Source organism: Coffea eugenioides, chromosome 5 (genome assembly GCF_003713205.1).
Source record: "Coffea eugenioides isolate CCC68of chromosome 5, Ceug_1.0, whole genome shotgun sequence".
In the NCBI taxonomy this organism is placed as follows: Eukaryota; Viridiplantae; Streptophyta; class Magnoliopsida; order Gentianales; family Rubiaceae; genus Coffea; species Coffea eugenioides.
In genome coordinates this window covers 7,485,650-7,501,388 of record NC_040039.1, presented here as the reverse complement: position 1 = coordinate 7,501,388, position 15,739 = coordinate 7,485,650, and the positions used below count along the sequence as shown (strand labels likewise).

General features: G+C 32.4%; 1 protein-coding gene across 1 annotated transcript; it reads right to left on the bottom strand.

The window, feature by feature from the left end:
* Nucleotides 1-6,787: 6,787 nt before the first annotated feature.
* LOC113772157 (transcription factor JUNGBRUNNEN 1-like) lies at nt 6,788-15,521 on the bottom strand. Its single transcript, XM_027316725.1, has 3 exons — nt 15,250-15,521; nt 13,478-13,788; nt 6,788-8,085 (listed from the first exon to the last, which is right to left on the bottom strand). Exons 1-3 carry the CDS (start codon nt 15,446-15,448, stop codon nt 7,684-7,686), a joined length of 912 nt encoding a protein of 303 aa, XP_027172526.1. The 5' UTR covers nt 15,449-15,521; the 3' UTR covers nt 6,788-7,683.
* Between the last annotated feature and the right edge of the window lie 218 nt (nt 15,522-15,739).

The window sequence follows — 15,739 nt, the reverse complement described above, 5'->3', positions numbered from 1 at the left end:
GCTGGTTCACCTACTTGACTGATTTTTTTTACTTAAGTTCACAGTAGTTGGATATGCTGAAACTCTAAAGAAAAGTTTATTTTCAATGCAGTCTAGCTTCATATTTTGATCGTGAGAAGACTGATGCTCGTGCTGCAAGAGATGCTCAAAATCTGACCATAGCTGTGTAGTCTATGCTTTAGTGGCAAAATCTAGTATTTTATCTTTTGGGAAGGATATGTATTGGCCATTAGAACTTACAACTGATTATGTGGGATACTATATTCCCAACATTTGTGGTTCACTTCTGTTTTGACTAATTTGGAGATGTGTTATGGCCAAATATATGAATTTGTGGCATATATTCTACGTTGGTTTTGCCTTTTGTCAAATTGAATGTTTTGTTATATTTGTTGAAAATGGCATGGCAATACTATATTTGTATTGGTTAATTTCAACTCCTTTAGAAAAAATTCAGTGACAACCTCCCCAAAAGATGTCACTCTTAGCCAAATTTAATTTTTTTGGCTATAACTATCAGAACGAGAGCCATGGCAATGTTATATTTGGAATGAACAATTGCAGCTGTTGGAGACAAATTTGTAAGTGACGACCATTCTTGTCACAGAATACTAGGAGTAAGAGTGACAAGTTCAAGTCGTCACTGTGCAGGTCCACATTTGTGACGACTTTTGCTATCTTTTATGACAGAAAAATTTTTGAAACAGTGACAAGAAATGTCGTCATAGAAAACTATTCATTAGTGACGACTTTTTCTTCGTCATTAAATATTAATATTTAGTGACGACTTTATAAGGTTGTCACAGGTACCTATTTGTGACATAGAATTAGTGACAACGATGTGACAATGGGAAAAGTCGTCACTATATTCATATAATGACGACTTTTGGATTTTTAGTGATGACTTTGTATTGTCACAAAAGGCCAAATTTCTTGTAGTGCCATCTGGGAAAGAAATAGTTTCTCAATTAGATCCTTCACTTCTCTAATGTTTGCTTATTAAGGCAGTTAAAACTAGGATATAATATGTTTACAAAACATGAATATGTTTTTTGTATGGGAATATTGGTGAAATGTTGAACCTTGTCGTTTTTCAATATTATTTCTTTGCCTATGTGTTTGAAAACAAGTATAGACTTTGAACTTTATACATTGAGTTGCTTATTCTTGGACTTCGTAATTCTTCAGAGATAGCTGATACAATTTACGTAGTATAATATAATTGAGTAGGTATGAAAATTGGCACTTGCAGCTCTAGTATACCATATACAAGGGAAAGAATATAGAGGATTTGTTAGGAAATTGGCTTAATTTCTTTTAGGTAGAATTCTTGTTTTGTGTGGAAGTAACTAGTTTTCTAATTGGTTTTAGTTACTTGAAGTAGTAGCCAAAAAATATTCTATTTAGTTTAGGATTAGAAGTTATTTCAAATTCTGTACAAGTCTAGGAATTAGAATTGGTTTCCTATTGTTATTTGGATTTTGACCAAATAATATTCCCTATAAATAGATGGGTTGGCATACTACACAAGAGACACACAAAGAAACACAAGGGCATCATGTAGCCTTATACATGGGATGTGAGAGAGGGTTCTTGGAAGATGAGAGATGGTAATCAAGAGTAGGACTTGGGTTCAAGTTGTATTCTTGTATAGGGTTTTCCTCTCATAATAATGAACGAGTTTCTCTCCATGGTTGTAGGCTCAATGGTGGAGCCGAACCACGTTAAATATTGTGTGTCGTCTATCTTTCATGTTTGTATCGTATTTACCATTAAATTATTGTGTACTTAATATTTCAATAGTTGTATATTCCACGCTTGGATCCTAACAAGTGGTATCAGAGTTTCAAGTTACAAGACTGGGCAATAGAGCAAAGTTCGTGATTGGATCCTAGTTAATTATTGAGATCAAATGGATTGGTAGCTGTTACTAATTGAACAATTGAATAAGTGGTATCCTTGTTTCAATGGCTTGGCAAAAAATATTGATGGTGAACGATGGGAAGTCGAAAAGCATGGAGATGCTTGACGGTGAATCTAGGCAGGTGATTCAAAGGTCAAGGAAAAAGTGGAGTCCAATGTTGATTTTGGACGTGAATCGGTGGAGACTTTCTCACATCTCCAACAGTTGATATTTCATCCCGATGGATTTTAGATCTTGGTTATGTTTTTTGGGTGGTGTGGCACGTGTCCCAAAGAAACAAAGAGATTTAATTTCCATGCACCAGAAGATTCTGACAGTTACGAGTATTTCGTTTTAGGTGGAGTCTTGGAAACCACACGTGGCGAAACAGTCCTGAGCATGGGAAGAAGTATGGTGCTTTTACCACTTGGTTACCTCAATGGTTAGGGTTAGAACTCACAAAAGGGGATCCCGTGTTGCAAGTGGTGGTGAGAAAAAATCCTGCAAGAGGAGACGGTGAATTGAGGCACCTTCTCGCGAGTCAATAGGAGGTTAGACATAGGGCAACTATACATGTTCGTTTGCCAATTGAATCAATTTAGTGTTAGAACTGTATTGATTCGGGTGTGTAGTTTGGTACCATATTATTTGGTAGTTGAAGGCAAATAGTTGCTAAAAGAAATTTTCGCCAAGGTGGAGATTTGTTAGGAAATTGGCTTAATTTATTTTAGTTAGAATTCTTGTTTTTTATGGAAGTAACTAGTTTCCTAATTGGTTTTAGTTACTTGAAGTAGTAGCCAAAAAATATTCTATTTAGTTTAGGATTAGAAGTTATTTCCTATTCTGTACAAGTCTTGGAATTAGAATTGGTTTCCTATTGTTATTTGGGTTTTGGCCAAATAATATTCTCTATAAATAGATGGGTTGGCATACTACACAAGAAACACACAAGGAGACACAAGGGCATCATGTAGCCTTATACATGGGATGTGAGAGAGAGTTCTTGGGAGATGAAAGATGGTATACAAGTATTAGGCTTGGATTCAAGTTGTATTCTTGTATAGGATTTTTCTCTTATAATAAAGAATGAGTTTCTCTCTGTGGATGTAAGCTCAATGGTGCAGCCGAACCACGTTAAATATTATGTGTCGTCTATCTTTCATGCTTGTACCTTTTTTACCATTAAATTATTGTGTACTTGATATCTCAATAGTTGTATATTCCGCGCTTGGATCCTAACAGGATTTTTGTAAATAAATGCAAACTTGTTGGAGTGTTATTGTGCAGTATCATGAATGATGTTATAGAGTTGTCTTGACTACTCGAAAGAGAGTGGAACACAGTAATGAGAATTGACAACTAAGTGTTGCATGGAATATAGATAAAAAAAAATTTTGAGATTAGTTAGTTATTTAACTCTATACATTATTTACTTTCCTTAGTATATAGTGTTTGGCTTTTGCTTAGTTTTGAGACTTCTCTATTTGTAAGTAGTCTTACTTTTTATTATGAGTAAAACTTTAGGTATTAAATAAAACATAAAGAATTTATCTTTGTTTCCATATACTTGAACAACCAAATTTAATTGTTTATATTAAGAAAGAGCAAACAAAATTCTCTTTAAAAGTACCTTAGATCGACTATCATTGATGGCACACTTGTAGTAGAGGATATTAGAAAAAAGAGAGATACTCAACTCTAATTTACTAATTGTTAAACCTTTCAATATTACGATTTTTGTCTATAAATTACTAAAAAAAATGTATGTCTTGTTGACATTTGTAAGCATATTTTTAAATTGGTGCTTAGCAAAAGAACTACAGCTTATAGAAATTAAACAAAACAGGTAGTCTAATGAGAATAACGAGTTAAGAAACACATAGAGGGGGAATAATTACAGTTGAACTGACACAATTGCTCATATGATCACTTTTTTTAGTGATGAACCACAATGTTCATTTTTTATTTCAAATTTAGACTAAGATTTTCGCAAATCTTTTGCTTCTCATAGGCATTGCCTAGATTACCAAAAAAAAAAAGAAGAAACTAATACATTCTAGAAGGAAAATTTGCCTTTAAATATGCACATTTTAGTTGTTGTAAATTAAAATAATTAAGTGCTATGGATAGTTGTAAATATCTATGCATACAAATTAATTTCACACCATCAAAAGTATTTCTATGAGGTGATTTGTATACAACAAATATGAGCTAAAATAACACACACCAACCAAGAAACACAATAAAATAGATAATGTACTCAAATCTACATCCAATTATACTATTAACCTTTTATGCTAGAACATATTCAAAAGATATTTTGTATTGGCTGCCTAGACCTTTTTTCACCACATCTACTTCAAGTTCTATTTGATAGCTTCTTTTAGGTAAATTTTAAATGTAGTCATGTATACATCCAACCTTTAATGCAAGAAATATCGTTCGAAAGACAATCACTCTTGGCCAGCTAGATACATGTTCATTTTTTGCTATTTACAAAGTTACAAAGTTTTTCTACGTACACGCATAGACATTTCTTTAACTATAAGTAGATACAAAATCACAAAACTTATTAGGTATATCACTATAGTAACTTCAAGGTTGATGGGTGGTTAATAAATAGCGTCATTATATCAAATTATAAGTTTATTCGATGCTCATTTATTTTTATTCAAAAATATATAATTATTTCAATTAACAAGACAATAAATTTTTGAGGTACACGTGAAAAATTTTCTAAGCTAGAATATGCATGTACTAGTACTACACATTATCTAGTCTTTTATATTGTTCAAATGGTGTTTGAAATTTTCCCATGTATTGCACGATACTTCTAAAAAAAATCCAAAATTTCTATAAGTATAATATTAAAATGTTAGAGTGACATGTGAAAAATGAAGATAAGTAACACTGAACCATGATAGAACATGGTGGAGTGAACTAGAAAGAAAATTTATAAGCACCCTACAATACCTAAGTATATATATGCGTGTGATTCAATTTATGTTTGTGCAATATTTCTTGTAATTTGCTAACAAAATAGCTAGCTTCATTTACATATTTTTAAGAATTAATTATGACATTTTATTAGATATACATGAGTTTGATGGCACTTTTCTCGAGTGCAATTTTCAATAATACATCTTGGCATTTTTTATATCTTTTAATCAGTTACAAATTAAAATAATCATCGTAAACTTTTTATGGACAAATGTATGTATTATTGCTTATTATGTAGTCATACATCTTGCTTGAATAACTAGTAGAATTTTCTATGTGCTGCACGATACCTTTAAAAATATTAATCAGAAATCTTTTAAATATATTTCGAATAGTTTAGACTGAGATGTGAAAAATAGATATAAGCAGAAGATTAGTTAGGTAGTAGAGGAATTTGTTAATCAACACAAAAGTTTGCAAAAATTCTTATGAAAATTTCAAAGTTACCTAAAAAATTTCTTCACGAACAACCACCATCATTGCACAAGTGAGAATAAAGTAAAAGGGACAAATAGAGACCCACCTCTGATTAACAATTTGAAAATTCATTGGTCACAAGTGTATGATTTGATGTGTCTATCAAAAACTTATGTGGCTTATGATTTATCCATGTATTTGAAGTGCACTTGATCAATAATTTGAGTAATTTGCATTTTCATGTGAAATTAGTTTAGTAAAGCTGTATGTACGCAATATTCTTAGTCTGAGAGAAAGACGTATTAGATATTGCTAGTGATTTGGTAACTCATATCATGTATAGATGCTCTTGTTGTGATGAAGAAGAAATAGGCTATAGCTATGATAAAATTGATGGTAGCCTAAGAGATACTTGAAGAGTGATTGGTCAATTAGTATGTAGACAAATGTTGTTGATTAGACATTCTGGTTTTTGTTCTCATGAATAGATTATGTAATAAAGTAGGCTTTGAAGTGGTTTCTTTTTAGTAGATTTTATATTTTCTCAACATATGTCTCACATGCATACTTCAGATTGAACATGCCTTGTAATTGGAAGGAAACCGTGCATGTACAGGACGTGCTGATGTTTTAATTTTTGGGGTGTGACAATGAATGAAAAGTTAAACTTTTCTATACGTACTAATCAATGAATAGCTAAGAATAAGCTTTTAATTGAACTTTTGGAATACAGGCTTCACAAGCAGGGAGTGCTTTCATAGTGAAAATGAGTTTTATCCTTAAGTTTGAGGAGATAGGAAGATGTACGACAAAAAGGAATATTAGATTTCAAAATAAATCGAGCTCTACCTAGGAAAGATGTGGAACAGAGAAATGTCCCATATTTTGGAACACCGTCTGGATAAAAAGAAAAAGGCTGTCTTATTTCCTAAATGGGCATAGGAGGAAAGCTAAGGAATCAGGTTCCAACAAGTTGGAATTTGGTATTATCCGTGTCCAATTTATGGAGTTTCAAAATTACAATACATAATTAATTATAAAAGTGATGCAATTAGCTACTTAATGTTATTTATTGGAATGACTTGAGAGTTGGAGCTTTTTGTAATGAATGAAGGATAATCCTCCAATTTCCACTTAAATAAAAGATCAAAGAGAGCCGTGTCTTGGTGTAGGCTTGATGAGGCAAGAAAGAAAACAAATGAGGGATATTTTTTCAATTTCCATGTGAAATAAAAGATAAGAGATGCTGGCATTTTGGTCTAGGTTTGATGATATACAAACGACGGCCATTTTGTGATTTTGTGACAATTCCAGTTTTGAACCTAATCATAAAATGATGGGAAAATGATCAAGTTCACTATATTTGTGCTCATCAGTATTTTTTAGACTTCTATTTAAAGAATATAGAAGATTAAAAAACAAAAGAAATGTAAAAACTGCCTTCTTTGCCCTTTAACACTAGAAAAATGATTCTGAAACCCAATCCGATTCAAATATCAACTGATGCAACATAATCTCCAAATACAACCAGAATATTTAACTGGCTAGCTTTACAATATATTGAACCTTTCATATCTTAATCACTAGCGACATCATTGTACAGACTACCCTGAAACCCAATCCGATTCAAATATCAACTGATGCAACATAATCTCCAAATACTGCCAGAATATTTATCTAGCTAGCTTTACAATATATTGAACCTTTCATATCTTAATCACTGGCGACATCATTGTCCAGACTACCCTAGTAAAAAGCTGGACTAATTAATTCCACTTTGCATGTCTAAATTTGTATTATTCACTTTGTATCTTAAACTTCAATTTTGGACACTTTGCACTGTAATTTCTCAAGTTGTCACATTTAAGTCCAACCAATAACAGCATTACTGAAACTAACAACATAGAGAACCCCGGTAATCAATGATAATTTGCTAAAAGTAGTGAAAGGGAGTCAAGGTATAGTAGTTAGAATAAAAAGGATACGTTGTCATTAATTTATACCATCTTTTATCTTATTAATTTTGCTAATGATATTAGTTATTCGGACCATATATATCAGTAATAATGTACTAAGAACTGTCAAAAGGAGTCAAAGTATCACAATCAGTAGAACAACATATTACTTTGTCATTAATTCGCACCACCATTTATCTTATTAATTTTGATAATGCTGTTATTGATTGGACTTAAATGAGACAAATTTAAAAGTTTAAGGTGTAAATTGTCTAAAATTGAGAGTTTAACCTGCAAAGTATTCAAAATTGAAATTTAGGATGTAAAGTGAAAAACTGGTACAAGTTTGGAGTGCAAAGTGGAATTAGTCTTAAAAAGTTCGGCAATTCAGACTGCAGATCATAACTTTTACCTATAATGAGCAGAGGGGTTACTCATATCAGCAGCTGAGTCAACAACAGGGCTCAGTTCATCCCATCGTCCGTCTCTGAAGAATTCATCACCATTTAAATTCCAAAAGTTGGAGCTGGATGACGAGTAGGAGGTTTGAGCTACCAATAAAATCTGCTCCTGCGCTGCCAAAAACTGGTTGCTGTGATTAACATCTATTCCTGCAGCTGCATTTGTCCTTTGTTGAAAACCAACATCTTCAAGGGTTGTGTAGGGATGACAACTGTTTTGAGATTGTAAGCTGCATGGCTTTGAACTTGCAGCCCCAGAGCCTCCTTTAATGCAGGCATGTTTCAAGTCTGGTTTATACCTTTTGGACGATGCATTCCTTTTGAAGATTCGGCAAAGCGTCCAATCATCCTGAAGATTTATACAAGTTCAAAAGCATAGCTACCATTTTAGTTGTTGTGTAGTATAACTAATATAATGGCAAATTATACTTGGCTTCACCATGCATGCAGCAAGTTAACAAGTTGAAAGTCCTCATGTATTATGTGATCTTGAAGGAAAGCCAAGATTAAGATGGATAATGCCTCTAATTACATTTTTCTTTTTCATTTTTTTACATTAAGTTTGTGATTCCACTTTCATCCTTTAATTTCCTGGTTTATATGCATATGTATAGGCGACAATTATGAGAATTTAGTTGGAAATTTCACTTCTAAGATGGGAAGCATCTGAGATTACTAGAGAAGTTACAGACCACCTGTCCCAACAAAATTTCATGCCCAGCGAGCTAACTACAATCCCTGCTATCTCCTATTGTATAGGATTTGCATAAGAGTTAATTTTGTATACACTGAAAATGTATATACTGGCCGATATAAAATGCTATCTAATCTCAGTTCGAATTTGAACTTCAATCTTTGTACATGTGATATGCATCTACACCTGTTAACATATATATATATATATATTACTACTACAAGATTAATCCTTAGCAACTAATAGGATAAAGGGAATAACCAAACAAGAAAAAAGCTAAAGATAACAAAAAATACAATCCCAATAGATTTTTTTTTTTTTTTGCACTACATCAAATTAAGAAAATTAGAGGTATTGGTCAAAGTAACTAATATTAGTACACTTCAAAGATAGCAGCCAACAAGATAAAGGGAATAAAATAAAAATAAAGGAAACACAATCGAATTAGAATTTTTTTTTCTTTTGTGCCACATCAAATAAAAAAATAGAGGTATTAGTCACTGTAACTATTTTACTTACGTAACACTTAGATTGGAGAACCAACTTTTGTGTCTTTGCAAATTTTTTTGGGTAAATAAGAATTTATTAGTACCCAAGAACCAAAATAACGTACAAGATATGTTTCAAATCAATAATTCTAACGTACACAACTTACATCCGATACTAATTTCAAAACAGTTTGAGATACTTTGTATACCAACTACAAAAGAAATAGCAGCAACTAATACTAAAAATTTCAAATTGAACAAATGTTCTTTGGTAACAACCAAACTCTTTACAGCCATCTATTAGCATCCGTCTTCTTGACTTTCTTGACGGAGGACAATCTGCATCTTGACTTTCTCAAAGATATCTTCTTGAATTACTTTTGTATCTTTGCAATTTGTTTTTAACTATGGCTCTCTCCAATCATCCAAACTAAATTGTACAAGGGAAAGTCTTTTTCTCTCTTCAAATTTCTACTATTGTATTTTACATAAGCATATGAACAATTATCCTTGTTTATTACTAAGAGGTAGGACTACCTGGAGTTCCATGTAGAAGACCTAAAGGAAATTATAAATTTCATTGGCTGAAGTGCGTAGTAAGTCACTAAATTCTTCAAGGTTCTTATTTCACCTACTAAACATTTTTTCATGCGAATTACCCACTAAACTTCTAAAAATGCTGCATCTTGATAATTCCATTAACTCTCGCTATTGAGATTGATGGAAGTTAGCTCAGGTGAAAGCCACACCTATTTTGAATAGACAATTTGGATATTGTGCATGAAACCCTTTAGGTCACTAGCCGCTTTATGTTGATGAGCTACATTTTAGGGAGTGTAATACTTCTCCGCATTAAGACCTGTGAAATTCTCAATGTTAAGTGATCAGGATGAAATTTAGTTCCAAAGAATGAGCTCTTTTCCTGATTCCTCAACGTCATAAGTGCAAAGAATCTTATAAATCAACAGATTGGGTGAAAAAGAAAACCATATAGGGTCTGTTTGGTTGGAAGTAAAATGTTTTCCTTGGGAAAATATTTTCCGTGGAAGTAATTTTCCATGAAAATCATTTCCCTTTCATCATTTTCAGGTGTTTGGTTAGCTTATTGAAAATATTTTCTTACTTCATTTTTCTGGTGTTTGTTTAACTTTTGAAATATTTTCACTTTTATCTCTATCTTTACTTTCTACACATTATAACTACATACTTCTTCCCATGCAAAATAAGAAAATTTATCTCATTGTTTAACTTTAAAAAATCTTGGAGAAATGTATATATGAATAAAAAATATCTCCTTAAGCAATAAACAAATTGCTGGCCATTTAGTGTCAAATATCAATCACATGCAATGCTTATTATGACATATATCTTGCACTCTCACTGCTAAAAATTTCTCTAGAAAAGAATGTCCCTATTATACATAATTAATTACTAACATAGGATGAACAGGATGAGATTTTTTTTTATTTTGAATATACTAGGGGGAGAGTTGGGTTGGGTGGTACGGGGGAGGGAGTGTAAGGAAGAGGTCTTGGGTTCGAGTCCTCCTGTTTACACTAAAAAAAAAAAAAGAACATACTACAAGATGTTTTCAGTAAGTTTGGAACATACTACAGGCGGGATGCATGCATTTCGGAAAACAACTTCAGTAAGTTTGGAAGGGAAGTTGTTTTCCATAAGATGAGTGAAAATATTTTACATAGGAAAATGTTTTCAGTAACTTTTGTGCAACCAAACACGGGAAATTAGGAAAATATTTTCCTGGAAAACATTTTCACCCGAAACAAACGGACCCATAATCTTGATAGCCAGAATAAAACAAAAGTACCAAAAGTATTAAAGGGTTTCCCTCCATAGATCCCCAAAAGGAAAAAAAAAAAGGAAAAGAAAAAGAAAATCCATGCAAGTTGCCCTAACCTAACTTATAGTCATTCGAGAAAAAAAAATTAAAAACTACAAGGATACAATTAGGGCAGGGAGAGAATGTGGGTTCTAAAAGGAAAATACCTGATAAGAAATAGGTAACTAAATCAGGAGCTAAAGCCTTAAAAAGGTTGATGATTGCATTTGAAATGACAGAATTGTCTATTCAGAATAGGTGCCCCTCCCACGTGGGCCAACTTTCGTGCATCTTAACAGCTAGAGTTAATGGAATGGTGAAGATTGAAGTATATTTAGGAGTTAAGTAAGCTGTTTAGAATAAAAATAATCTAGTGGGTGAAATAAGAATTTTGAGGTGTTTAACGACCAACTATGTACTTGATTTTAACAGAGAATTTCATAGGTTATTGTTTAATCAAGTCTTGTCTAAGCATATTAGTTCTAAGTTCGGTGTTCATCCAATGGCAAGACCAAATGACGAACAGGTTAACGGCATCCAAGGTTAGTACATTCGTTCAATTTTACCACACAAAATGAACAACCGAAAATTAATTTAAAATGCAGAAATATTCATATTTTTTGGTAATTCAAATTTTTCTTTTTTAATTTTTAAAGACTCTTATCAATAATCAAGACTCTTATCAATTTTACCACACCAATCTCATTTTTTTTCCTTTCTTTTTTTTTTTTGACAAAGCATATATATTTTGATAATTAACAAAACAAATAAATGAATGGACCACTCCATGATATCTATCTGTTTTAGATTTGCCTTCCTTTTTATATTCTAGTGCTTATGGATCATAGCGTGCTTCAAAATTGTGCAAGCTTCGCAAGTTTTGACACAGTCCTTATAAGCATTTTATGAAGGAAAAATGACCTATTTCATCTCTTACATTTTAGCAAAAAAAAATTTTCTTTTTTCATTTTTAAAATGAAGTAAATTAGACCCTCGTATTTTAAAAATGGAGCTAATTAGTCCAGAATGATAACTTTATATAAATTTTAGCAGTAAAATCACTTTAGTTCTTCCAAATCTGATTGCACCTATTATGCATATAACCATAACTCAACATAAAAAAGAAAAAAAACTATATTATCCTAAACAAACCCATCTCTCTAAAAAAAAGTTAATTTTTTTTTTTTGAGAAAATGAAATTAGTCAACATAGAGAGGGAAAAATTAAAAATTATAAGATATAAAATAAACCCTTAAGTTACAAAATTTTATAACTCAAAAGTTTTTAATTTTTGAAGTAAAAATTTTTTAATTTTTTAAAAGACTAAGGTTTGTTTTTTTTGTTATAATTTTTAATTTTTCTTTTTAGCGAGAATGGTTTGTTTTCGATATTATAATTTTAACATTTTCCTTTTTATGTTGACTTAATATCACTTTCTCAAAAGAATTTAATTTTTTGAGAGAAGAGTTTGTTTTTGATCTTATAATTTTTACTTTTTTAGTGTTTATCTTAACTTAATTTCATGTGCATTCCAAGTGTAGCTAGATTTGAAGAAAACTAAATTGATGTTCTAATTTTACCCCTAAAATTTGTATTAAGTTATCATTCAGGGACAAAAGAGCTTCGTTTTTATAGACTATGAGAAACTAATTTACTTCATTTTAAAAGCGAGGGACAAGAAAGGATTTTCCCCAAAATGTAAGTAAGTGATAAACAAGTCATTTTCCCTTTTATGGATTTAAAGTCAAGCTCTTATGTAGTAAATTGAATGTCCTTACCACATTTTCTTTATCCAAAAAAAGGAGAAATAAGCACTTATTTAGGGGCGGGGCAACAAGGGGGCCCGAGTGGCAGCTGCTCCACAAGTTTTGGTATTTGGACCACTCTTTTGACCCCCTCCCTCTAAATAAAAACTAAAAACAGTCCCCAACCCTGCACCTTCTAGAAGTTTAGAAAAATTCCATTATCCCCTTCCACCTAACTTTTGCCTTGGAAAAATATTTACTTAAAAAAAAATTTAGCCTGCTTTTCGATTAGTTGATCTATAAAATCAAATTTTAATTACTTTAATACTTCAAATTATCTTTTTAAGATCTTACGTATTGTCTCCAAAAACATCTCTTATATACATGTAATAGTGAACACTTGGAGCTAATTAGCTATTGCATTTGTGTACTGAGGGCTAATAATGAAGACATTTCCACCAAACTTCAAATATTATTGACTGCGAGGTTCATGGATTGAGGCAAGTGCAAGCGACCTTGTTCAAAGTTTAATAATATCACATTCATGTGGGACAGTCCTGATGTTTAAACCCGACACAAAAATGCAAATAATCGTGTTGAACCATTCCAAGACAATGATCGCAATTAAAGAAGCACTAAGCCAGAAAATGATGTGATGACTAACCTGTTGATATTGGAAGACCCAACAGATTCTTTTCAATGTATCTTTCTAGGATCCAATGCAATCCATATATAGGTAAAGAAGAATCCCTAGCTACCCAATAGGAATTTTTTCTTTTAGCAGTATTTCAATTGTTAATACAAACGGGTTTGGGGCAGGTAAGATTGGCATTAGGCAGTGTTGGTTCGGTTTTTGCATCATAAGGAGTATTACACCGGTGATCATGAAATATTAATTTCCTACTGAACCAGAAAATTGAGGGGAAAAGTGATGCAGAAAGGTCAAGGCCAAAGATGAAACGAGTCAAACTTACAGTTTCCTGAGCAATATTATTCCTTGGATTAGGTTGGGTTGAAGTTGAATGAGTCCAACCGGGTGGGAGCCGGAACTCGTGCATCATCCAATCAGTTTTAGTTCCTTTTCCAGCACTTCCTCTATAATAGACTAAGGATTTCTTGAGGCCGATGCATTGAGTTGTTTCCCCACTAGAATATATGGGTTTGTCAATTCCAGTCGCCTTCCAGAAACCGGATCCAGTAACTCTATTTGGTCTTACACTGTTTCTATACTTTCTTCCTCTCATGCAGAAGAAATAAAATTCCTTGTCTCCGACAACGCCAACCTCTGTGAGTAACAAAGAGTTGAACGTGCAAAAGCACTTAGTCGTAAGGAAAAGCCAGAATTTGTGAAGAAAATAGGAAGCATTTTCATTTTCTCTTCAATTGTAATAACCCAAATAAAACTAAATATGATGCTAATAACTAAGCTAATTGGGTGCAAGTGGTATGAATGCCTTTTATCATTAGTTGGGTTGGTGGTATATACATCTATACCACAGACATACACACATATATATATATATATATATCATGTGTATGTGTGTATGTGTGTGTATATATGTGTGTGTATGTGTGTGTATATGTATGCATGTATGCATGTGTATATATATGTATGTATATATATATGTATGTATGTTTGTATGTGTGTGTATGTATATATATATAAGTGTGTGTGTAGTTTCAGATTTTTATTCTTGTTCACACGTGTAGTATGGCTGAATGCAAATCCTCATTTCTAAGTAATTTTATGTGGTAAACAAAAAGGTTTAACAATATAAATGGGCTAAAACATCTTTGATTCAAGTAGATCATTGACTCAGCTAAGCAAAGAATCAACTCTGCTCTACGTATCCTGGCTGTGAGATCTACTGCTTCAACAAATTGAACCTGGTCAACTTAAAGCACCGTAGCACTTTCTACTGCGATTGTAGGACTAAAATGTTTTGTTTAAGAGCAGCCTCCAAAAGCTTGGCCGTTAGTCGAACAAGTTTACCTGCTGTTAATGTAGTTTTTCAAGCAGGGAGCAACAATTACATGCATTTTAACAAAAAAAAAAAAAAAAGATTTTGATCTTTGGGCCATAAGATGTGATTTAATCACATGTCAGTGCATTACTAATCCAATTAGTGACCTCTGGTTTTAGCTTTTTAATGCGACAATAAGCTAATAAGTCTATGAGACAAGCGTTATTATCCATGAATCACTATTGCCAATGAGCAATAGAATGAATCTTATTGTTAGTCATTATTTACTCACTACACATGATAACTCTTCTACGGTTTTTAAATCGATCTATAGCTAAAGCTAGGCTGTGGTGAAGCTAGTTAGAATAGTTATGGAGCTATAATATAATTTCATGTGAACACAACAATAACCTGCTTAATTCTATACTATTAGTCTTTTCTCGTGTGGCTTGAAAATTATCTTATACACGTAATTAACACTAATTACTAGTTTATAAACCGAGCAACTTGTCAACATAAACCCTGATCTTGTTGGTATCAGTTTGCAGGAACCAGTCATGTACTAAAAGCAGCTTCAAATTGCTTTATGCTTTCTTGTTGGTATCAGTTTGCAGGAACCATTTCTTTGAAAAAAAGAAAAGTTATCCATTTCGTACTAATACTTGTTATGGTTATTCGGTGCTCAATACTTATCATAGACACAATAAAAGTGTTATGAATCCATGCATCATGAAAGATTATATAATTAGTGAAATTATGGAAAAGAGGAGAATTATACTCACTGGGCAGAGGTAAGTCCCATGGATCGCATTTGTAGATATCAACCTGACTTATGAGTTCTATCCGGAGGGGTTTTCTTTCTACTTTTCGTCGAAGATAAAATCCAACAAGCTCTTCATCAGTTGGGTGAAACCTAAAACCTGGAAGAACAACACCATCATCATCCTTGTGATTCTTGTTTGAAGACTTGAACTCCTCCATATCTCTAATGTGTGAATGTGTGTACTTTAGTGGTTCTCATAATAAGTTGTCAGGTGGATAGCTATTACTCAAATCTAGATCGCTATTTATAATGTCAATACGCTAGTTATTGTTGAATAAAATTCTCTGTAGAAAAAGGGTTTCGGCTTGACTTTCTTTCCCCATTCGAGACTGCATTATTGGTCATGAAGTTCGTCAATGTTGGGACTATAATATGAGGAAAAGGTGCTTCAAAGTGATAAGGTTAGAGTTATTACGTGACTGTGCTGTTTTTATATTTGTTACATGATT

What these genes read in the sequence shown, in the direction of transcription:
- LOC113772157 (XM_027316725.1), bottom strand. Translation starts at nt 15,448, where the DNA reads ATGGAGGAGTTCAAGTCTTCAAACAAGAATCACAAGGATGATGATGGT. An exon ending in ATGGGACTTACCTCTGCCCA is followed by an intron (nt 13,789 to 15,249) that starts GTGAGTATAATT and finishes TGTTACTCACAG; the next exon opens with AGGTTGGCGTTGTCGGAGAC. An exon ending in ATAATATTGCTCAGGAAACT is followed by an intron (nt 8,086 to 13,477) that starts GTAAGTTTGACT and finishes ATAAATCTTCAG; the next exon opens with GATGATTGGACGCTTTGCCG.